General features: G+C 37.5%; 1 protein-coding gene across 3 annotated transcripts in view; it reads right to left on the bottom strand.

Annotated features, from left to right (window-relative positions):
• ARHGAP42 (Rho GTPase activating protein 42) overlaps positions 1-25,405 on the bottom strand; it is a 149,884-nt gene that overhangs the window by 81,562 nt on the left and 42,917 nt on the right. For all 3 annotated transcript variants that reach the window (XM_065730015.1, XM_065730016.1, XM_065730017.1), the window contains exon 3: positions 13,271-13,332. In XM_065730015.1, the coding sequence (XP_065586087.1) occupies positions 13,271-13,332 (62 nt within the window). The remainder of the gene's footprint in view (positions 1-13,270; positions 13,333-25,405) is intronic.

The raw sequence follows: 25,405 nt of genomic DNA, 5'->3' as shown, positions 1-25,405 counted from the left end.
GGAATGGTGACACCACCACCTTCCTGCGCGGCCTGTTCCAGCACCTAACTATTCTCTCAGAGGAGTATTTCCTAAAGTTCAACCTGAATCTCCCCTGGTGTAATGTGAGGCCCTTCACTGGACGTGCGGCAGGCCCTCAGTGTCCTTGTAGTGAGACGCCCCAAACTGACAATAGTAACTGAGGCACAGCCTCACCGGAGCTGAGTACAGGGGGATAATCACCTTCCTGCTCCTGGCAATACCATTTTCTATGCAAGCCAGGATACAATTGGCCTTCTTGGCTACTGGGCTCACTTCAGGCTCATGTTCAGCAGAACACTGACCCAGTACACCTAGGTCTTTTTCCTCCATACAGTCTTCCAACCACTCTGCCACAAGCCTGTAGCATTGCCTGGGGTTGCTGTGGCCAAAGCGCAGGACCCGGAACAAATTCAACCAAAGTCTTGTTGAACTTCATCCTATTGGCCCCAGCTCAACTATCCAGCCAGTACACATGCCTTTGAAGGGCCTTTATATCCTCAGGCAGATTGATGTCTCCTCCCAACTTGGTGTCACCTGAAAACTTAACCGAAGGTGCACTCAATCCCCTCATTCAGGTCATCACTAAAATTTTAAACAGAACAGGTCCCAGCACTGTCCCATGGGAAACACCATTCATGACCAGTCGCCAGCTGAATTTAACTCCATCATTGGACCCATCCCTTCAGTCAGTTCTTTGCCCAGCAAAGACTGTACCTGTCCTAGCCATGGGCTGCCAGGTTCTCCAGAAGAATACTGTAGGAGACAGAGTCAAAGGTTTTGCTGATATTTAGGTAAACTACGTCGACAGCCTTTCCCTCATCCACTACCAGGCAGGTCACTCGATCATAGAAGGAGATCAGGTTGGATTAGAACCTGCCTTCTGGGAACCCATGCTGGCTGAGCCTGTTCCGCACATGAGCACTGGCACAGGCTGCCCAGAGAGGTGGTAGAGACTCCTTTTCTATAGACATTCAAGATCTGCCTGGACTCCTACCTGTGCAACCTGGTCTAGGGAGCTACTTTGGACTAGATGATCTCTAGAGATCCCTTCCAACCCCTACAATTCTGTGATTCTCTGATCTTATAGAAAGTTATCACTACTATTGCACAAAGTACAAAATGAGTGAACCTGAATATATACTTTTTAAATACCTGCCAATCCACAGATATTCCAGACAGATTAGAATTGGGTTCTGTCTTTAGAGATATTTTGAATATTCAAAGTGTTTTATGTGAAATTTGTGTTTATAAGAAGATCATTTCCCAAATACAGGGAGGGAGAAAAGTTTAGACAAAGAAAACCTCTCATGCACCTTTTCTCTCATGCTGAGAAATGCAGAGTAAAATTCAAGCAAAAAAAAAAAAAATCTGGGATGCTGTAAAAGTGAATGCAGCAAACCATTCTGATGGCTTTAGGCAGCCAAGTCTCCTGTATTTTCAGCTCAGGGACACCAGCCTTTATGTTTGACATAGGAATATCTAACCATCGATACATCACTTGTCCCTACAACACTCTCCTTCAGTAGCACTTCTTTTGTCAACTAGAGATGAAGAATCTGGTTGTGTCATCTCTAAGGTGTCAAAAAAAACATTCAGACACTAGGTATATTCAGACCAAATTAAAAAACGTCATATAAGTGGATAAGTGGTGGACACTGGGACTAAGCAACAACCCAACCTTGAACACTTCATCCCTGTAAGTAGGCAGTAGTTCATGAGGCATCATTTAACACCTGTCTGCTGTACGAACAGAGGCTGAGAACTGATACTGCAGCTACATGAAATTGTGCTGCTGGTAGAGCTGTCATTGCAGGCATGATCTGAACAATCTGTGCTGCCCTCCTGTATGAAAAAGAATTTTCACCTTCTCAGATGCTGTGGGTCACTATGGGTAAATGGGTCAATTCCAATAACTGCAAAAGTGGGGTTAATAGCTCCTAACCTTCACTATGTGGGAATCACTTCGTGTTATACAGCACAGCTGCTGTAAAATAAAATGCTGAGATAGTCAGCCTGGTGGTTGAATGCTTTGCCTTTGTGCTGTGCCTGCTTCCTGACCTAATCAACATCAACAAACCTCTAAAATCATCGTAAAAAAAAAAAATCTGAGGAAACTCATTAATCTAAGATCCGAATGCAATTGGAAGTTGTATTTTGTTTTAACAAGTATTCATGAATGAATATGCCCAGGCACAAAGCCAAAGTCAGCCACAGTGTTTGTAATGGTCCTATGCCCAAGAACCCTTAACTCTCAGCTTGTAAGCATGTACTCTCTCAGGAAACAAAAAGCACGTGTAAGAACATACAAAGTATTTTCAGAGGAAAAGTAGGTTAGCTACAGATTTGAACAATTCAGAGATAAATGAACTTTTGTATGTGCTGAATCTGGGAAAATTATTCTATGCCCATACTATCGACAGCACTGCCTCACTCTGCATATAACACACTCCTGTACCCAACAGAAATTTCAAGAGAAGATTAGAAAAGTACAGTGTAGCTGACAATGCCAATTCCTTCCAACTACAGGTCATAATTTTCCTTAAAAAGTGGTGTTAATGATAAACAAACCATAAGTTTATAGATAGTTTTAAATTGATTTTATACAACAAAATACAACCGCATGTACATAAAGGTTTACTGATAGCTAAGGTTATTCAAGCCTCAAAGCTGCTCAGAAGTTAAGTTTCAAATGCCTAACAGTTATAATTCAGAAGGTTCTGCCAATTGTCTGTGGTGAAAGTTTAAAATAAGTGATTTGGGAACAGGATGCGGGATTATGAAAGACGTGCAGGAAATAGGATAGCACTTATTGTGACAAGACACTTAGAGCAAAAGGGCTAAAAACAGTTCCGTTCTTTGTTTATTTCTGCTCATATGGGAATGTGACTAATAGCAGAAATCAATTTAGAAAGCTCTCATTTAACTAGCCAACATAGTGTGAGAGCCAGCTTAGAGTGAGAGAAAGGCGTAGCATGCTCTCTCTTTAAAGGCAATCTTTTAAAGAAGGTCAGACATCCAAAGAAACAGAACTCACCACTTTTTTAATCTATATGGCTGCAGGAGGCTGTAGCTGTAGCCTCATCTCTGGAAATTCTTCCACATGTTCTGCTGTGATCTCTTTCAACTATCAGAAAAACAACTTATTCCCTTGACCACAGCTAGTTGTATCAGAGGGGCTGCAATGAACACTGCACAGAGAGATAGACTACTGGCACAGATTTTGGTGGTCATGCTAACTTAAGCAGGATTTGCTGATGCCGCATTGCTTATTTATGCTCTCTTTGACTTCTCCTTTGCCCTCCTTTGTAATGCTGAAACAGTTTTTGGCAATGTGACTGAAAAACAACCAGTGAGAAATCTTCTTTTGTTTTACTCTCTGCTAAGTCACTCCTCTGGAGTGGGTGCATAAACTGGCATGGCTGCTGGGGAAGTAAACAAAACTGTTCATCACTTTCAGTCTTAATTCAAAGTAAGAGCACTACCTCAGGGACAGGCTTCTAGAAGAATTGTTCAATGTAACACTAACTGGAGCTTCTATGAACACTTGAAAACATAAAAAGCAATCTATGTGTTCTGCAAACCTTAAGACAGCATCCTAATAAGAAGACTTCAAATGAAACATCTTTAGCTGGGCCACGGCTGTGGGCTCATGCAGTTACAGTAGTTCCACAAACTAGAATACTGAGCAGCCCTAACTTTCAAACATCTTTATTGACTAGCTTTCTTCTTAAAAGATGTTTGTTATTTGATTTGTTTTCGAATAAAGGCATCCTTGTTTGTATGTACTCTAAGATACTTGATCAATTTCCATTTTTGATCACCTATATAAGACAATTAATAAAATGGGGATTAAGTAAATGGGATTCAGATTACTCCAGAGAGCAGATAAAACTAAGAAAGTTTCTAAAATGAATTGTTTATAGGAATGAAGTACCTTGTCTCATACTACCCAGAGAAATGCAGACAAAACCAGAGTTCTTTTAGAAAAAAATAGGTGTCAGATGGTCTGACATATTCTGACATTATTAGAGAGAAGTAATGAGTACAGCACATGCTCTCTGCTATGAGCAAATCCATTCCAGTTCACAGCCACACATTAAGTAAATCACTTCATTGCTGGAGGGTTGGTTGGTCTAGCAAAGATCTGCTTGCTTTGAAATATTCCTTACTCCATCAAACATCACCTGAGAAGACACTGGTTAGAGACATCTACAAGCTGAACTCACAGCTATCTGAATTACTGTGGAGACTAAAATGACACTACAGTAAAATCGTTCCAGATACTGTTCAGTGAATGCTTCTCAAAGCACTTTGGGAAGTTACTGTCTTGTAAAGCAACATCACATCCACTGAAACACAGAGAACATGAAATGAGTACATGAAATCAAGAATAGACTGAATCTATAAAATGAGAATTACCAAGTGGCTTTCTAACCACTCACCTTGCACTTTAGCTGAAGGGTTTCATGTCAGTATCTGTATGGTACTTTTCAAAATCGGACAAGAAATGCTATTTTATAAAAGTTCTCTTGTAATTGAAAAAAATGCTATGAAGTACACCAGAAATTCTCTGAAATTTGCCAATGAGTTACATTTAAATGAACAATTTTCAGTAACCACTTTCTATTCTTATCTGTAGTCACTGCTGGTTAATCTATTTGGAACTGCACAAAAAGAAGCTACTAAGGCACCACGCCAGCCTACTGGGAAACTGCAAAAATCATGAGATTGCTCACAGCTAGCTGTTAAATCTTCTAATAAAATGCCCCACAATACAAAGATTAAAGATGCACTTTATATTGCAATAAGCAGAAATCACCCTAGCACCTTCCCAACTATATGTATACAGGGAGGTAATTGAAAATCCAAGCGCCTCAAATACAAAAAAGAGAAGAAATTTTAGAAGGTAAATGAAACAACTGTATTAATCTTCAGTATAGTACTCCTGTGACAAACATCATGATTTAAATAAGGATGGAAATTCCTTATTTTCATTTTGAAGAAGGGCAAATGTTTAAAGGATGCTATTTATCAAAGCCTTTTCACTCAGGTTTTGTATACATTTTTTGGCATCTATGACAAAAAAAAAATGTTTTCTACAGGAAATAACTGCCATGCTTCAAACTCAATGGTGTCCACCTTGGAACACAGCAATGTCTGCCTTAAAAAATGTCTGGGTAGCTTTCTTTCTCAGCTGGTAGGTTCAGGAGGCAACAGTGTCTGCGAGGGCCAAGCTGAGCAGGACTAGATGCAAAAGACCTTGCACGTGCTACAGTTCTTAACCATGTACATCTATACTGAGAAGAAAAAAATCTTCTTTTTTAAAGGCAAAGAAAATAGTAAAAAGAAAGATGATAGAAATCCGGTGTAAGTTCTGGACTGCATGCTTTCTGTTTATTTCATCACAATAGCAAAATTCTGAGCAAACTCTGTATTCCAGAAGTACTTTCTGCAAACTTAAAGAGACCTGTATTTACACACCAGAAGTCTGCAGGTGGGCAGTAGTTAAAGATGGCGCTATTTAAAACTACTCTCTTGATCTTTTAAATATTGTCATCACCAAAAGTCACAGAATGATTTAATGTTGGTTTTTTATTATTTTTTTTATTACTACATAAACACTGGAGAAAACAGTTCTAAAGAATGAAAATGATTACAGAAATTTAGAAATATACTTTAAAAATTAGGAATTTACCAAACCAATTCTGCAACTGAAAAATAACATTAAGAGCTGCATATGTATTCCTAAAGATTAACATCTGAGAAACTTATAGAAGCAGACACTACCATCTGGAAGAGACAGTTGAGTAGGTATGAAGAGCACCTAATTTTCATTCCAAACTGGCCTAGTAGGTGTCTTTTATGTGGGGGAAAATTCAGAAACATCCATTTGTACATATAGATACTAAATGTTAAACTACATTAGCAATAACAGAAAGTGAGCTGTTCACTTTGATTACTCTGAATTGCATTTCTGTTTTTAAATAGAGCACAGATGTTAAGAAACATTCCTTGAACAGGTGCATCTTGGTACTTGAGTGGTGTTGAGATAGATAGCCTGTATTCTGATTTCAGGTGGAACAGAGTTTATTTTTCTTTCATAGTATCCAGTATGATGTTATGTTTGGCTTTAAGAGAAAAATAATGTTGATAGTACACTGATGTTTTATCTGTTGCTGAGCAGTACTGCACAGAGGCAAGGACACTTCAGTTTCTCAACTTCTTCTACTGTTCTGCCATTAGGGGGACTGAAGGGGCACAAGGGGTTCAGAGGGGACAGAACCAGAACAGCTGACCTAAACTGGCCAAAGGGATATTCCATACCATATGACATCACGTGAAAAAAGCCTTGAAAAATGGCATGGACTGGCTGCACATTGGTCAGGGGGTGGTGAGCAATTGCACTGTGCATCTCTTGCTTCTTTATATTATTATCACTGCTACTATCTTTTTTTCTGTCTTTCTTTTCTGTCTTAGCTTATAGGGTGGTCTGAAAGTAATGCCACCTATTTTTTTTCCCATGGAAATGGCAACTTATACAAATAGTACAATAACACTCATTAATATTCAGCAAATTCTCAGCTACAAAACACTGGATTTCAACACAGTCACTACTATTAGCTGAGCATTTTCACTAGCAATGAACTGATGGCCTGCGTGGTCATCCAGGAAGTGGTTTGTCGTCCCTGACACTGCTGCCACTGTTGAAATGCACCACCCACCGCTTCTCAGTGCTTATATCCACGGTATGGTCCCCAGAAATGTTCAGCAAGCATCAATGAATGTCAACAGGTGCAATTTTTCCTATATGGATGAATTCAATGACACACATTTGCTTCATATGTACTTCCATGTCAGACGCTATTTGTCAGACTGCCCCTCTGCTCCATCTGTCATACAGCAACAAAATGAAGTCTACTGGTGGGAACATTCAACCTGTGCTTTCATACTACTAACACCTACCTCTGATGTCATGGGCCAATATAATAAAACAGGAGGCATTACTTTTGGAGCAGCCCTCATGAATAGTTGGTATCTCAACTCACGAGTTCTACTTTCTTTATTTCTTTTATTATTATTATTATTTTCTTCCCTATCCCACTGGGAGAGGGAATGAGAGAATGACTGTGTGGTGCTTTATAACCTGCTGAGTTAAATCACAACAGGCTGAAACACAGCAAGAGGGAAAGCAGCACAGCAAATTCTTCCTGACGAGCAAACTAAAGATCACATTGCAAATCTGCCCCCAGGAAGCCTGCAGGAGAGAAACGAGCTACTCTCTGATTTCATTTTCAGTTACAGTGATCACAGATAATGCATGTAGACAACTGAAGAGTTAAAATATTATCTTCATTTATATTAACTACATCTAAGAAATTACTATCTCCTTCACAGTAATACTGGCCCAGAAAGTCATTTTCCTTGAGTGCGCTGAAGTGAGAGGAAGTAGTTGATAGAAAGTCAAAATCAAAGGAGTTATTTTTCTAGCTGGATCACTTCTCCAACTATGTTCACTACACAATCAGACCAACACTTGAACCAAGTCAACAGAGGAGACTTGACGTCTTCTTAAATGGTCCAAGAAATACTATACAAACTCTAAATATGAACACAAAAGCATTTTTCTAGGTGTCCCTCCAGTTCCCTCCCAATTTTTACACTGACGGTAGTTCAGACAGGAAGCTGACTCACACTGGGGCTGAAATCTGGTACCAGGCATCATTCATGAGTGAGGAGCTTTTGTAGTCAGTTACTTCAAGTGATCTACAGTGAAAATACTGCAGAAAAACTCAAATTGCTGATTTCACATCCTTTGTCTTCAGCAAAAATTCCCAAGGCTAAGAGGCAAAAACCTGAATAACACAGTACTATATGCTTTAGAAATTAGAATTCATATTATATATGGTAAGTACACATATTTTTCTTCAGAAGAGGCAGACAAAAAGCATAAGCAAAAAGTTAATCTTTAAAACAGAAGAAATAAGCATGTTCTACAAAAACTGAAGATTCCCCTAGACTATCTAGAAGGTAAAAACTTACAAAGAGAAACATTCAACGTCAGTACATTAATTTTCAGTTCTTTTTAAAACATCTACTTTTGTCTATGGTGTATATTCATATACATGGACAAGCGTCCATTTCTCTACAGAGACAACATAACACAAGTCTATGTTGGAAAAATACAGCTAGAGTGTAAAAACAAGTATAGGTTATACAAATCTCATCTGTACAGACAAAACACCCAGGATCTTCTCTAACCTGTTAGCAGAAACTTTTCAGATATGAATGTGGTTCATTCTCGCTTTACACTGATTTATGGAATTACACATTGGTCAATGTTCAGCTGAACATGAGCCAACAGTGTGCCCAGGTGGCCAAGAAGGTCAATGGCATCCTGGCTTGTATCAGAAATAGTGCTGCCAGCAGGAACAGCAGAACAGTCCCCTGTCCTCAGCACTGGTGAGGCTGTACCTCAAGTACTGTTGGGCCACTCACTGCAAGAAAGACATCAACACACTGAAGTGTGTTCAGAGAAGGACAATGAAGCTGGCAAGGGGTGTGGAGCACAGGGCTTATGAGAAATGGCTGGGATTGTTCAGTCTGGACAAGAGAAGGCTCAGGGGAGACCTTATCACTCTCTATTACTACCCGAAGGGAGGTTGTAGTGAGCTGGAGGTCAGCCTCTTCTCTTGTGTAACTGGTGACAGGACTAGAGGGAATGTACCAGGGGAGATTCAGGCTGGACATTAGGAAATATTACTTTTCTAGAAGAGTGGTCAGGTGCTGGAATGGTCTTGTCAGGGAGGTGGTGGAGTCACCGACCCTGGAGGTGTTCAAGCAACTTTTAGACATTGTGCTGAGGGAAATTTGTTTAGTGGGAAACACTGGTGATAGGTGGACGATTGAACTGGATGATCTTGTAGGTCTTTTCCAACCTTGGTGATTCTATGATTCTATCATCTTAGTGTATCCCTTCTGGATGTGTTCCAAGAGCTCTGTGTCTTTCTTGTGCAAGGGGCCCCAAGCCTGGATGGAGTACAATTACAGATGAAGGTTTTTTCCTTTTGACTTCTCTAACATTTCTTAATGTATCTGCAAATTACTCAGATCAGAAAGTAGGACTTCTTTACGGTAAAAGTGTTAATGCACTTGAACAGGTTGTGGGGTCTGCTCGTATGCAGACATTCAAGGCCCATCTGTATGCCTACCTCTGCAACCTATTGTTAGGAACCCACTTTAACAGAGGTGTTTGGACTCTATCTCTTGAGGTCCCTTCCAGCCTCTACAATTTTGTGGTTTTGTGACAGAATTTGAAGTAAACAGCAGCTGGGAGAGGAGTGAGAGCAGCTGTGCTGGAGTTCAGCTGCCTGTTAGGGTGAAACAACCACAGAGCTACTTTAAAGATAACGTAACACTCAAGATAACACATTCAGTACTTCAAATTATTAGGGATCTCAAAAAAGAGGATGTCAGTAACATGAACCAATCCATCTACATCACCAAAACAGAATTAATTCTATGACAGAAACCAGAACTGTTATTTTATATGACTCCCAGTACATTTTTGTTTGTTATATATTTTACTAACAGTATGGAATGTATAGGAAACATAAATAATGCCTGAATAACTAAAATTAAAAAAAAAAGTGTATCATTTATTTAATGAAAAACATTGCAAATTCAACAAGACCAGAAGGAAATTATTTTAAGTTCCCTTGATATAGACCAAAACATTCACATGAAGTTAAATTATTACAAATCTCTATTGTTCCTCAATAATCACTAGGAAACAGAAACCATTATTTTACATTCCCTGGTGGATTGCTGTTGAAGACACTGGAGAGGTAGCAGAGATAGCTCTGGCTTTTTGTTCTATTGGTACATTACATGAATCCCAGAAGTCAGAACCCAACATTTGCCAGCAGCATCGGTTGATTAACAATGTGGAATGATAAACAGCAATGCTGTACAATATAAAACGTGTCTTATGAGTTACTATTTCCTCTAGTTGTGTTCTAAGCATTTGGTGCACAACCACTGTTATTTCTAAGACTGCAGTTCTTCTGCATCAGCAAATAAAACCGAGGACATGAGAAATTTACTTATAATAATCACTGATTTATTACTGCTGCCAATAATAATGGCCACAGAGCTTTAGGCAACAGAATATGACAGTTATATTTCACTTGATACTTCAATGTTTTTTTTCCCAGTAATACTGTCCATATTATCTTGTTTCATTAGGTTCTTCCAAAAAACAAACAAACAAAAAAAAACCCCACCAAATTCCACTTGCTCTCTCTGCTTTCACTGAAACAAAACCAATTTTTTCTCTGAAGAATTTAACAGTTACCAAAGCCATTCAGATGAAAAATAAACTTTCCACATTCAAGTCTAATTTATACTCTTATAGACACACTTTCCAGAATCATAAATACATCAAATTCATAGTAAGAAAATCATTAGCTAGTAAGTAAAATTAATCTCTGTCAATCCATACTGCCCTACACTCAGTGTTAGCTGACAGAACACTGTCTTTTACTATCATACATTTCAAAGATTAGAAAGCAGCTGTAAGTGGCAGAAATAAATTTGTCTATAAACAGTCATTACTCCAGCTAGTTATTTTATTCCAATTCTTTTCCAAAAAAAATGTCAAAAAGAATGAGCTATATTCCATATTTATAGTTAATTCTGCAAGTATTCTTTTTTTATGCAGAAACAAAGGAAATCAAGTGCTTAAGAGTCCTGCGTGCCTTGGCTCAAGTTCACCCGTCAGCTGACTATCGATATTTTCTGAAATCATCACTAGTCTGCAGGCTGGCTGGCTACAAGGGATTCCAGCTGAGGAATCAAAGTGTACACTTACTGCTTCAGACTTCCTCAGAAATAGTCAAGAAACGTTTTGAAGATTTCACGGTCAAATCATAAAGTTCTGAAGAAGAAAAATTCCCATTACAAGCTATCTGTTCAGCATCTAGCATGGCACGCTATCCCAACAGAACCTCTGGATTCCATGATGCACATAACTGCACTAAGAAGAAATTTGGAGAATCACAAACAAATATCTTAAGCATCTTGGACATAGGTGGCCTTTTCCAGATTGCCAATATGTCAGTGATGCTTTGCCTACTTCTGCAGAGTACTTAGAACTTGTCAATCTAGGGGCAGAACAAAAAATAATGCAGCCCAGGTGTAGTACATGCAGTAGTATATTTACATCATATCTCTGTGATGCAAATGTCATTACAATTTATGCTGAGCATAAACTGAGAAAATAAATTAACAAACAAAGAAAGAGCAAACTAACTTTTTCTCCACTTATGAAAGTTACCCATGAAGAATAGATTGAGCACAAAAACTATGCAGCAATATAGACAATATATCCTGCATGTAATTTTCTAAAGCCTCACGTTCCTATTTTGGCATTTGGTTCTAACAAGACCAACTATTTTAGGGAGATTCACTGCAAGAATAATTAAGCAAATTCCAGAACAGGAAGACCACACTTTTAAAAAACTGACAAATTCTTTTTGCTGAATTTTCCTATGCAATTATCACTGACGTGACAGCTGTATGTTCATGAAGATCTCAGCACGTGCATTCAGTCTAAAGAAAAAGAGTGGTACTGTTTTCAAATCTTTCAAAATGCTGAAATGTGAATGATTTGCCATCAAGTACACAGTCCCTATTTGTGAACTATTTCCCACTTAATTACAGTGATTTGACGACTGCATTCTGTTAAGTTTGTAGGAACTTGCAAAATATTTTTGGACCGAAATCTCACTTGGATCTCTGACCCTGCAATGGGATCCAACAGGTCAGCTCTTCAGTTCATGCATACTCACTGGATTCAGAGCAAAATAAAATGAGAAGTATCTATTTGACTGTTTCTTTTTCACTTAAGAACATTAAGGGTTTTGTTTCCCCTCTAATGGTCTTTCTACAAGATAAACATTTCACTGAGATATCAAATTGTAAAATACAGAGAAGCCAGATACTTCTAAAAGTGAAAAAGTGACGCATTTCAAGGAAGAAAAAATAAAGAAAATAATAAAATCAAGGGATATTACGTACATATACTGTGAAAGATTAACCGGTTTGAAAAATAAAACCTTCACCTTTTAATTGCTTCTCTTTATTCTAATAGTTAGCTCAAGCAATCTTTAACTTAAATTGGAAAATTATTCATTTGAAAAGCTGGTTAACTAGGTCATTAATATGTATCCTGATAAACATGTTTTAAGGTGGTCAGTTCTGAACACTTACCTTTCCAAAATAAATTTGCCACTTTAGAAATGTATATAAGTGGAAGTGGTGGGAGACCTACCCACTGTTTTTCATTCTCCCAGGAACAAGAGAGTTTTAAGTAAGGTTCTTCCTGGATTAATAAATTTCCCAGAATCTGAGTCAGAAAATCTTTTTTTTCACCTCCCTAAGTACTTGTAACTAAAAGCGAAACAAGGACAGACACAATCAGTGGACAGATCTCTGATGATTCATCTTTCACAATATCTTAAAAAATCCCCCTAGTGAGGTTAATCCTTAAAACCTCCTTATTCATGATTGACTTCCATGGAAGAAAAACGCAGTTCTGTAATTTATGAGGAACTTAAAAAGAAAGAAATCCTTATAAGAGAATACATTTCAAACTTCTTAAATAAAGCTACATCAGAAGAGAAATGTAAATGAAAGTATACTGCAGATTCATCAGTATGGAAACAAGGGGAATGCAAACAATTCAACAAAGGACAAATCTGACAGGTCTGCTCTATAATATATTGTGCACAAGTCTCCCAGGTGATAAATCTGGTTTCTCTTCTCAACATATCATATTTTGATTACTACTGTGAATTCTCTGGCCAATACTCTAAGAATTATTTCATTAAACAAAAATACCAATCTTGATTTCCATTCCAATATATTTGTTTACAGTTTAGTTTATTGTGCCTTGCGATTCCTATGACAGGATGGAGAAAAGGAAAGGCACAGCAGCATTAACAGCCTACTCTGAAAAAAGAAAACATTTTTTTGATTGGTGCAGATGTATTTGGCTGAACAACCCATTAAAAACGTGAAGTATGAGTTAGCACATTGCTGTCTTTGCACAATTTCAAATGATTCTTTAGAAATATGTAACACTCACTGCACAAATTAAAAAAATAAAAAATAAAATAATGCACTTTGAGAGGAATGGAAAAAGGCCTATTTCATAAGAAGGAGGCCCAAATTTTGCTTGCAAACTTACCAATCGTCTCCTTTCCTCCTCAACAGCAATCAGGAGCCGAGCAAACTCTTTCAGTGACTGAGCTGAAAAGGAAACCACAAAAAAAGGTCACTGTTATATTTAAGAACATGCAAATCTGTTAACTGGACTGATGCTGGAGCTATAAGATGCAATTCTTACACAGCAGTTCCCTACAGTTGGAATTCATTAAATGAAGCAAAGACTGAAATGAGTAGCAGGCCAGCAGTAGAGAAGAAAGGAATCTGAGCACTGTCAGGTATTAAAAAAAAAAAAGACATTTTGAAAGGAATGTGGCAAACAGATTATTCTGAAAGATGCCAAGACCGGCCTCAAAACAAAGAGTTTTACATTCAGCCACAACATAAGACTGCAAAAAGAGACTGAGAAGAAAAATCTTGAGTCTCTCCTATCACAGTGCAGAAACAAAAATTCCAAAGATTAATGATAAATATTTAGGTGAAACATTCAAAGTCAAGATTTGGGAAGGAATCTGCTACAATTGTGAGAGAAGCCTTGCTCAAAATTGCTTTCAAGTATCGGTCCGAGGGCTACTCTGGATATCAACTGAAATATGATGAAAAGCTTAACTCATAAAACTGAGTGAGAAAATGGAAAATGCTCCAAAAAGTCTTAAGGCTTCATTCTCATGAAACCTGAGGTACAAATCTCTCTACAAAACTCCTGCCTGGCTATTTATATTACTTTTCAAGGGAAAATGGGTTATTCAGAATTCAGCTTCACTGTTCCGCAGACAAAAATGTCATAAAGCAATCAATATTTGAAAGCAAAGTATCTCCTTTGACCTTCTCCCAAAAGCTTCCCTCAACAAACTTGACATGATCTAAACCACCTTTTTAAGAGGGGTGTGGTGATAAATGAGGGCTAAAAATGGGAACAAAACTTTGGGAATTTTTGATAGAACAGGCTTGAAAGGTATTAAAAAAAAAGTCTTCATAGCTTTTGAGGGCATGCTAACAAAACTGTTGTCTTCTTTACTATTGTACTGTGTTTAGGTGACAAGGTGTTGGCAGCTGGGAGGTGCTCTAGGTGCAGAGCAGCAGTTCCCTGTGGCCCGGTAGATGCCCAAGGAGGAGCAGGATGTTCCCCTGCAGCTCATGAGTACCTTGCAGAGCTCATCTCATGTAGCAATGGAGGAACACACAGGGCAGCAGTGGATGAAGCCTGGGGGGGCACAGCCCATGGATACCCCTGCAGGAGCAGCCCAGGCCGGAGCTGCCCCCTCTGGAGCGGAGCCTGCAGTGGGGCAGGAGGGCTGGGGGAGCTGCCACCCATGGGAACCTGTTTAGTTTGCTTCTGGTTCTCAATACCTTAACTTGTTAACTTATTGCCTACTGCTCCATTAATCTTTCTCATGCTGAGCCTGTTTTCTTTTAATTCGTTGAAGGTAATCAGTGAGAGATCTCCTTTTCCTTATAAAGCCTTGTCTCATTATATTTTCTACCTCTATTCCATTGAGAAGAGAGAATGAAAGAGCAGAATGATGAATCTTAGTCACCTATCAATGCGAAATCATCACAAATACTTTTTCCATCTTCCTAAGTTTTTTTTTTTACCAAATTTGCTGCCCAAATAATATGGCTTAATCCCTGAAAAACTCAATTAAGTAATTTTTCTGGAGGATCTGCTGCAATCTCTTACTTTCTAAAATGGAGTCAGTATCTAGCTTGACATAAGCATTTTTTGTGAGCGCACAAATTGCTACATTGTTTTTGGATCATCCCCAGACTGTTGCTTTATCCCAATAAGACCTTGCATTTTTCTTGTTCTCTTTTAACTTTTTACAGCAAAAGAATGCCTTATTGTTTGTTCCAGTTTCTTCTGCCAAGACCTCACATAGTTTATTTTTTGCAGCTATAACATTATACCTGAATATCTTGCTCTTCAATTCATTCTTTGCAGACAAATCCTTCCCATCATCCCTCACGAGCTCTCTCAAGTTCAGCACAAATAGACCTTGTGAGTTAGCTAATCATCCTGTTGGGTCTCAAGCCTTTTCCTATAAGGCTTTTCCCTCAGATTACACGTGCCAGAAAATAAATTTTGGAATGTTTTCAGAAGTTCTAGGTCTCCTGTACAAGCCTTTTAGCTCGGAGTTATGTCTGACATCAAGAACTTGGTCTGCTGTCCACTGAGTTAGCTCAATCACCTCCAGTCAACTCATAATATCTCACCTGTCAAAACCAAGTAAAGAAATAGCTAACTGACTGGTTAAGTCATCTGATGAGAAAGTAACAGAGAGCTGAAGCTGGTGAGGCACAGGCTGCCAAGAGTAGCCGTGGATGACCCACACTTGGAGGTGTTCAAATCCAGGTGGGATGAGGCCCTGGGCAGCCTGATCTGGTGAGAGGTGTCTCTGCCCATGGCAGAGGGTTGAAATAGGATGGGCTTCAAGGTCCTTCAGTCTATTCTGTGACTCTATGACATCTGCTGATTATTATGTAAAGAATCTGTGCTTCCATTTATGCAGCCCTAAAACTAAAATAAGCAACATACAAATTACTTACTGTTTTTGTTAATACTCCCCAGAATTTAAAAAGAAACTATCCTTGCCAGTAGAAAACAGGACAGAGCCAGCTCATCCTTTACACCTGTGGCAGAGTGATTCTTTGCTCACCACAAAAACCAACTAAACAAACAAAAAATTGAATAAACTAGATAAGAATGTTTGAGTTCTACTACCTACTCAAGGAATTAGGATGCACTGTAGAAAAAAAAGCTGAAATTCTAGTAAAGCAAGCAAGATAAATTGTTTCCAGATTATTTCAGTGAAATAATTGGTCATTTTTAACCGCAAGATGACATGTTACTACAGTCACATGTTAAAACTCCATCCCTCTCTCCTTTTTTTGTGTTTTAATGTGGAGTCACTTATAATGACAGAAATATTTCAAAGAAAAATTATCATGCTCAGCATCGTATCCTTTTGAGGACACCAGACCAAAATCTAACGAAATTACAGTTTTCCCTACCCACATCAAACTTTATGGTACTCTTCACTTAAGCTTCTGATCACATCATTAAAACCATCCTTATTACAACAGAGTCTCTTGACCTTTTCTTTCAGCATCATTTGTAATGAGAAAGTTAACACTTTATAGTTTTTACTGGCCAAGCACAAAAACTGCCAGTTCCCAGCTCCATAATAAATGACTAGGTCTTCATGTAAATCATATGGAAAAGGTTAGGAATAGACAAGAAAAAAGTAATATAGGTGAGAAGAAAAGAAAATATGCTCTCTGGTGAAACAATATTCAGTATTTAAAGCACAAAAAGTTAGTAAATAATGAATGGTTGGAACCAGAAACTGAGCAGAAAGATGGCAAGAAAAAATAATTAAAATAAAAGCAGTGGCTTTCTTGGAGAGTTTTTAATTTCTAAGTCAAAACTTTTGCACAGGACATAAATAAAAACAGCTCAGAGAAAAAAACAAATGAAAAATATGTTCTCTAAGTGTACAAATCTATAGCAGTATGATACACATCAAGCAAAATTTTAAGTTACTAATATAACCCCTATAAAATGCTATAAAAGACTAAGAAGCTGTTGACATCCTCCTAACCCATTGCCTCATTTTTAGGGTAGATTTTAAAGGTCAGAGTTTCATTAGGAAAACAGAACTCACACTACTGCAGCACAAAAGCAACGTATATCCCTGACCCTAGAAATGTTGTTGTGGAGGCATCTTCACATCAGTACTGACTACACTGCCCAGAACTCAAACACATTTCATTTTATTCTGAGGATCCCTTTCCAGCACAGGTGGTACACAAGGGAAAATAACAAACACACTGTGTAATTCAGAGAGTACTGAACAATGAGGTGCTTGTACACAGATGGAGCTCAGCAACAGGGTGGTGGCTTCAGTGGTTCTCCTGTCCTTGCAATTGCACTGCATAAACATCAAGTGTCCAAATAAATCTACCTACAGTACTAATCAGTATTGCAGCACTTCTGAATCTTTTATAACAGTACACCCTTCTTTCCTTAGGATGTATGAGTCTGATACCATTATAAGCAGAGTATATGTGTCCTCAGAGAACTTCATCTGTGTTTGAGGCAGCAGGAGGTCCTTTAGGAGCCCCTGCCCCTTTTCCCATCTCTCTTCCTTCTTTTTATACAAACCTCCTTTGGTTGCATATATGTGATAATTCCATCTCATTTTGGGACTCTGATGGGCAATGAAGGGATGAACAACACAACCCTCAAAACAGGGTGCTGGGCCTTCCCGAGAAGAGCTCAGCAGTTTAGCTCCACAGTGAACAAGGGACTCACAAATGTTCCTATAATAATAATTTGAGATATGCGGTATAATTAAAAAAAAATAGAAGATTTCAAAATCAGAATCATGAGTGTTAAACGTGGCCTGTTTCTGTCTGTCAGAAAGTCCAGGAGTTCTACCCAAATGTCACAACCCTTTCTTACAACTACAACATGCCATTTTTAACCAGAATATGCTCAGAGGAATTAAAGTGAACTTTGTAAATATAAAAGGGTGTGGGAGGGAGGAACAGTAAAATTACTTTAAGAGGAAATGTCATGGGAATACACTGTTAAGAAATAAATACTGAAAACACACTGATAATGCAGAGTACAATATGTAAGCTAACTTATTTTATATAATGTATTTCAATTATTTTCACAAAGCAATTGCTATTGGTACACTGCTTTAAGTAACATGAAGTTCTGCCTGAATCAACTTATTAAGACGTTCTTCCTGCAAAATCATTAGCTTACGTAGTCCAACAGTCTGCTTCTGAATTAAAGGTGATACAAAGGATTTGTAAGATATGCTTGATATTATGACAAAAGTGATGTCTGTGAAAAGCCAACTGACAACAAGTAAAAACAATTGTATATTTACCCCGCTATATACTTACGTCTCATTCATCACAATTAAAACATGTCACCGATTAATTCCTCTGGAGCCGTAATTTGTTGCAAAATTTTCCTCATTCAGGAGAAGTAGCTCCTACTACTTTACTTTTTAAAAGTCTTTTAATTCATTTGCTTCACAAAGAAGCAAACAAACAGTACCAACAGTTTAAAATGGGATTACAAAGAACAACAACATTTTCTTCTCCAAAATTGAGTGTTTTGTGTTTGTTCTTTTCATTCTCAACATATCAAACATACCATACAGCTCTATAAACACATTCACTTCCATATTCAAAAGAGATCTTTAAGCTTAATGTAGGACTGAGAGAGAAGAAAAAGGATAACAATTCCTCTGTCTGAATTTATAAAATATATTATTAAGAATATGCTTCCTTTATGATTTAGAATTCTCATCTGCTGTATTAGAATCAATCCTGAGTTCCCAAGGAAAACAATAACAATACATTTTATGAATCTTTCATTATATACTTATGTAGAGAACACATCACCTGGAAACAACATGCTTAGGTAGATTATTGAACCAATACTAATAATTAGCTTAATACCACAGTACAATGCTGAGGTGCACTGATAAATGTTACACACATTAGGTATGATACTGTCTATATTTAATGAGTGAGAGTATATATGGTTACATAATCTAACTCAAAATCAACTCAGTATATAATCTATATACTCAGTAAATAATCTAATTCAAAGTGAACTCAAAGACATAAAGTCAAGTTTGAAAGACAATGTTCAACCAGAAAAATGGAAAATTACTGCAGAAGACAGAATTAAAATACTCTTTTTTGTGAAATGGACAGGTGGCTTAATGTGACTGGCAGGGGGTTGGACTAGATGATCTCTAGAGGTCCTTTCCAACCCCTACAATTCTGTGACATATATTTATATATATATATATTCTTAATCTATCAGTCAATGCTGTGATTATTACACAGGCCATTTTAAATAATAAGTAGACAATATTCAAACACTCTAAACAACACACCAAACAAGATTTTATAGTATTTCAAGCATCTATTACCATTATCTTCAGGTATGTGACTGCCAGGATAGAGAAAGCATACCGACAGAAATACATTGTGCTGTATGTCTTATAGAGAATCTAGTTCAGCAAATGTGCAAGATTGGCAGAGATTTAAATCTTCATGAACTGACTGGGGCAATGCCAGCTCCCTGCACTCAGCCCTGCTGGCAGGAGGAACAGCCAAGTGCATGCCCCCCCAAGACCAGTCAATGTTAGCACAGACATTAAGCTGGCTCTGAACTCCTGCTGGAGCATGAGCACCAACTATTGCCTCCAAGGCAGTTTTTACCAGTAATATATAACCATATCAGAAATCAAAATGGACATTAGACCCATAAGGAAATTTCCTAAGGACTAACACTAGTTTACTAGACTTTAGTGACAAATACAAACAAATATAAGAGTAGGTGGGAGTGCTGGGAGATAAGATTTTCATTTCCAGTTCTGAAATGCAACTAAATGTACACTTAAATAGTTAATATTTCACAGAAGTATTTCAAGAGCTTTTAATGACAACTCTTATTTGCAGACACAAATGCTATTTCAAGCAGTTTTTCAAAAGCCACAACATCAAATAAAATTTCCACATTTCTTTCGGTGGCTTTAAGCCATATTGAAAAAGTGTGTGTGAAGGGGGGAGGGGAAATGTAGGATCAAGGGAGCAACAGATGGTTTCTTCAGTAGACACAAAAAATAAAAATAATAAAAAAAAAATTTTCCCAGATTTCAGATTAACACTGAGAAGCCACCACAAGTATCTGGAATAAAGACTCAATAGTTTGCTGTCTCAGTACTTTATACACAGCAGGAACTGTGGCTGTCATTAAAGCAACATGGGATATGTAGCATCATTCTGAAGGTAACTAAACTGCATGTCTCAAAATGCCACCACTGGGACTGTTCCAGAGAACTGTCCTGAAATACAACCCCCAAAGCCCCAAATTCACTTTATTTTTCAATACATTTAATATGAATTTAAATAGACCTCTTACAGAGCAGAGATTTCCTTTAGCACCATCACAACCTGGACAGGTTGGTTAAGAATTCCTTTTCACCCTTTCTTTTCCACTGAGTAAAGCCTATAAAATATTGACAGCACACAGTTACTCACAGCTTTAAACAGAATTACAAATGCAGTTTAGCCTAAAGGGAACATGTTGCAGGATCAGCACCTTAGTCTGCAAGCTTACTGAATAAAGAATTGTTTGTGGACTGCTATTATCTCTTCCACCACTTTTGTACCCCAGGTCTACACTTCCCTCACTTTCAAAGTAGCGATATTTTTGGAGAAACTTCAGTTCAGAAGACTGAGATCTGTACCATAAATATCTAAGGGTAGAACAGACGAGAAGACAAAAGAGGAGAAGGGAGGGCAAGATGAAGGGATTTGAAATTGTTGTTTTTCATATTACTGTCACTGTTTCTGGGTTTCAGGTCCCAAATATTCAAGGAAACAGAGTAACTGTTCTCTTTTCTTTCAGATTAAGGTAATATTGCTTATGTATTTATACTAATTTCAGTTTGTAAGCCAACAGCATGCAAAAGTGGTGTCAAAAATTATGTCAGATGTTTCCACTGAGAAGGGGACAGGAGAAAAAAAAAGTTAATTAAACAACAAAATAATGGCTCATCTCTTAATGGGGTTTCAGTTGTTTAAGTTTGAAAAAGCAATATTGGAATAGCTTCCTTATTCATCATTTGGTTTCTCCTACTGCCCTAATCTGGGTATCAGATCTTATGAATCTGTAATAAGGACCTCATGCATTCCTTTGGTCTGTATTTACATTTACCACAGCCCCAAAATGAATAGAAACACTATCTGTATCTTCTCACGACACGAAGAAATATTCTTCTCATAGTGAAAGATATGGGCTGCAGGAAAGACTGAAGTGTACTGGTTTTAAAATAAAATGGAAGTACTAACAGACACTCTAAAGTTGAGGGCAAATTCTGCTAGCAGAAAAAGGTTTAAATTCACAACCCCAATAACCACAAATTGCTTTGAAGACTTCCATCACGGGAATATGCACAAAGGCATGGGCAACTTGATCTGCTCTGTACTCCTCTAACAGAATCAAGACCTATGAAGAATGGACAGTGTGAGGCTACTTCAAACTCAATAAGTGAACATCCTCTCCACTTAGTATTTGATACGTTAAGCAAACTTGTGAATGTTAAACCCAAAGGCTTTTTTTAATCAATTAATATCACTCTTTTCATTTTCATAATTCGGATTTCAAGTAATTTCTACCTAGCTCACCCTTGGAATTCTTCACAGTAATAAACTAGAAACAAAATAGAAGATTCCACCCAATTTCAAGGATGGCTTATCATGACTTAATGCAGAAATGCCCATAAGAAAAATAAAACAAATATATATACTATTTTTTGTATTTCATTTGAGTTAAAGCACTGTATTCAAAGGTATATGTTCTGGTGTTTCGTTCTGTATCGGAATTTGGAGCACATGGTCTTTCTGCAATGTTCAGACTAAGGTGCTCCACATTCCCCATGACAACAAAAACAGAAATTAAACATTCACAGATTTAGTAACATTCCCACTGTTTGACCTCCACAGGTTTATGACATTCCATCCCTCTAACTTTTTAAGAGAGTGTTCCCCATGAAGACATTTAAAAGTTTTTCTGCTGCTGGCTGGCTACCAGGTCAAGCACTCATCTAAACATTCTTCTGGGTTTGGTCACACTAGAAAATTACAAAAAAAAAAAACAAAAAACCAGCAGAGAAGGCCAACAAGTGCACATGGAAGTTCCTGAACAAGCATGATGGACATGCACATCTAAATCAAACCAAAACAAGGAATGAATCAAGACCTGACCCTCATCAAAGCCCAAAACTCTGCAAGATGCATTTGCAAGCACAGTATAACATGCATTCTATACTAAGCAACTAGAATTTTAACTCAAGAATATTTTCATCTCGCAAAATTTAATAAATATATTAAGGTATTTAATGATTTATTTTGTATAAAGATATGTAAAGCATAAAAAGGAAAAATACTTTTCCTCAATGTAGAATTTTACTGATACCCACTTTTGATAGTGTTACATATCTAAAGCCAGCTATAAATTCCATACTTGATTTTTTTTCCTACTAAAGGTAGCTACTGTGTCACAAATATTTAAACAAAAAATATAAGTTCCTGATAAAACTTAAGACAATACTTTCAGCTAAGACATTCATACTTTCCACTCCGCTTCTTTTCAACAACAGTCAACAGAAAAGTGCACATACATTTATTTATCAGCTAAGCACATACACAACAAAGTTAGGTTATCTAGAACTTCCATGTCTGCATTTGTCAAACACAATACTTAGAGAGACATTCTTAAGATATACTGTGTTACACAATTTAAATAAATGCAATTACTTGACTTAATATCAGTGAACTGACATGTCCCAATACTAATGCTAAACCTTAACAAGCAAAAACAAATAGAAAACTCCAAAGAGATCAATAAAAGTCCAAACATTTCCGAGAGCCCTGAAAGATTGTTAATGTTTATAACTACAGTCTATCCCATGGTATGAAGAAAGGAAAGGAAAGGGAAAAGGGAAAGGGGAAAAAAAGGGAAAAGGGAAAATAAACTGATTATTCAAATACTACCACCACACTTCTAACACTTTTTTTTAAAAAGCAGCTGTAATATTTCTACTCCATATTAGTGTTCTATGAAAGGAGCAAATACTTCAAAAGTACGTAATTTGATCTGAAGATTTATTTGCTTTCTTAAGTGTGAATTAATCTCAAAGATCAGTAGTTTAGCCTTAACAGTTGACAGACTAGCCTCTGTGTACCAGCTATCAAAATTTTGCTTTCAGTGCATGCAGACAGGCCTTGTCCTCAAAATGAAATTCTCTGTGGTGAAGCTTACCAACAAGCCTGAAACACTTACTATGGCCTGTAAGTTTGTAGACCAAGAGGGCTGAACAGAGAATAAAAGAACAATGATGTGTTGGTTCACCTTCAATGAAGTAGAGTACAACTCCGGTAGGGTTCTAGTAGAAAAAGCTAAATCTAGATAGTTAGCTTACAGCATCTCACCCAAAGTGTGGTGTCATGGGGCGGCAGCAGAAACATTACTCATGATCTAAACAATTTATTCTAGTTTTTTAGAAACATGGGACTGAATGGATAATCCCATACACCAGTTTCTCACACAATAAACTATTAGAACTATTTCACACACTGATGTGTCACTTTTCTCATATTTACCCTTCCATCCACTCTAGAGGAACTGAAAATTATTCTCTGAGAATAATTTTTTCCTAGTACCCAACCTGAACCTCTCCCACACAGGACAACTTAAGGCCATCACTTCTTATCCTGTCACTGTTACCTGGATGGCATATTTCCTACACTGTAGAAGCCCATTTTGCCTGAATTAATCTTTAACTTAACTAAATTAGCCATTAACCTTTGACTTTAGCAGATCAGACTTTCCCAGATCTATCTAACACCCATGATAAGTTAGGAGAAATACAGGTATAAAACCATAGAATACTGAGGGATATATAAGAACAAAACATAGGTTCTGGTTAAATTAGTTAATACTTCTATTTCCTCCTGCTTTACTTTGTGTTCCCCTCAGCAAGATGTAAAGAATCATAATATAAATTGACTATGAATACAAACACACAATTTAATGTGAACACAGCAAAGAGTGGAAGGAGTGAGACAGAGGTGCGGTGTAGTCACAGAATGAGGAGAATAAACTAAAAAAGCATTCACAGGAGAACAAAAGCTTAACCTAATATCTAGGGACAATATATGCCTCATCTTGATGAGCACTTTTTTACTCTTCTGGTCAGTTGTTCTGGTTTAATGTCCCATTTAAACTTCCTAGCAGAACATACTAGGACAACCAAGCTACTGCTATTCATCACCAGCCTCAAACCCTGTAAACAGCATCAGCTCTATGACAAGGGACAGTCTGAGACACCACTGTTTGCAATCCGATACAGTAAAAAATTTTAGACTTCCTTAACACATCAGGATGTAAACTGCACTAGCTCAGGAGATCTCATACTTCAACTTCAGCTCCTCCTGCCACAAAAGAAAGGTAGGACAAATAGGAAGGGTGCTATCTGCATCAGTCACCTCAGTCTAAAATTTCCCTTTTGAATAAACATCTTAAGAGAGAATGAAGCAACTCTCCAATTTCTATTTTGGAAAAAAAGGAAAAAACACGGTCCATGTTGTAAACCTTATTTACCTACATTTTTCACACTGTGTGTGCGACCCAAAACAAACCAACCTTTTCTTTCTGTTGTAGTTGCTGTTTTGAAGCCTCTATGGGATTCTAGCCCTAGCAAAAGATAATTTCTTGGAGTCAATAAACAAGAGTGTTCTGAAAGCAGGTGGCGCTTATTTAAATATGCAACAGGGATTTAAAATAGGATAATAATAACAATAATGGTAGAAACAGATTTTAAACAAATACTTCAGGCATATCACATCCTGATTTTGCTGAATACCTCCCATAATCAGTTACTATTTAACATTTGTAGATAAAAATAGTCCATTAGAAGTAGTAAGGAAATTCTGTTCTCTGATTCACATCTTGCACATAGTTGCTTTTAATGATCACTTAAAAAGTTAATCACAAAAGTCATTCTCCCAACCAGAGGACAAAAAAAAAGCTGTCAAATCTTGGCAGGTAACCATGGAAAAACATTCACTCTATACACACATTCGCTCAATGCAAATCCACTGAGTTGCAAATAGTTTTCTATGCTAATTTAGGACTCAACCCCTTCCCACACCCGTCTAAAAAATGCCTTTGGTAAATATGCAAGTCTTTAATGCTCCACAAGGTCAACAAATTCAAGCAGTAAGAACAGTATTGAGATGATGCCTATGGTAATGAAATCCACCTCCAGAAACTCCACCTTCAAAGTGGTGGAAAAATCTACTTCTTTCCTTGGTGTGGGTAAGGCAGCAGTATCCTAGAGCCACTGGAATTCATTTCAAACTTATTTGATGTTTGGTAATGTCATTAAGGAACGTGGTTACCAATGTCAATTCACTGAAACGTGGGAAGACTATTAAGTCTAAAAACAAATTTCCTGAACTTCCAAGTTAACCTCCAGTAGCTAAGATGGTGATATTCAAAGTGATTCAGACAGCAGATGACTTTATGGAGCTTAAAAATTAATTTTGAGTC

Source organism: Cyrtonyx montezumae, unplaced genomic scaffold (assembly GCF_038088225.1).
Source record: "Cyrtonyx montezumae isolate F1298 unplaced genomic scaffold, pur_monq_1.0 scaffold_12, whole genome shotgun sequence".
NCBI classification, from domain to species: Eukaryota; Metazoa; Chordata; class Aves; order Galliformes; family Odontophoridae; genus Cyrtonyx; species Cyrtonyx montezumae.
Note: the sequence above shows the minus strand (reverse complement) of the source record. Positions and strands in the feature narration are given on the sequence as shown.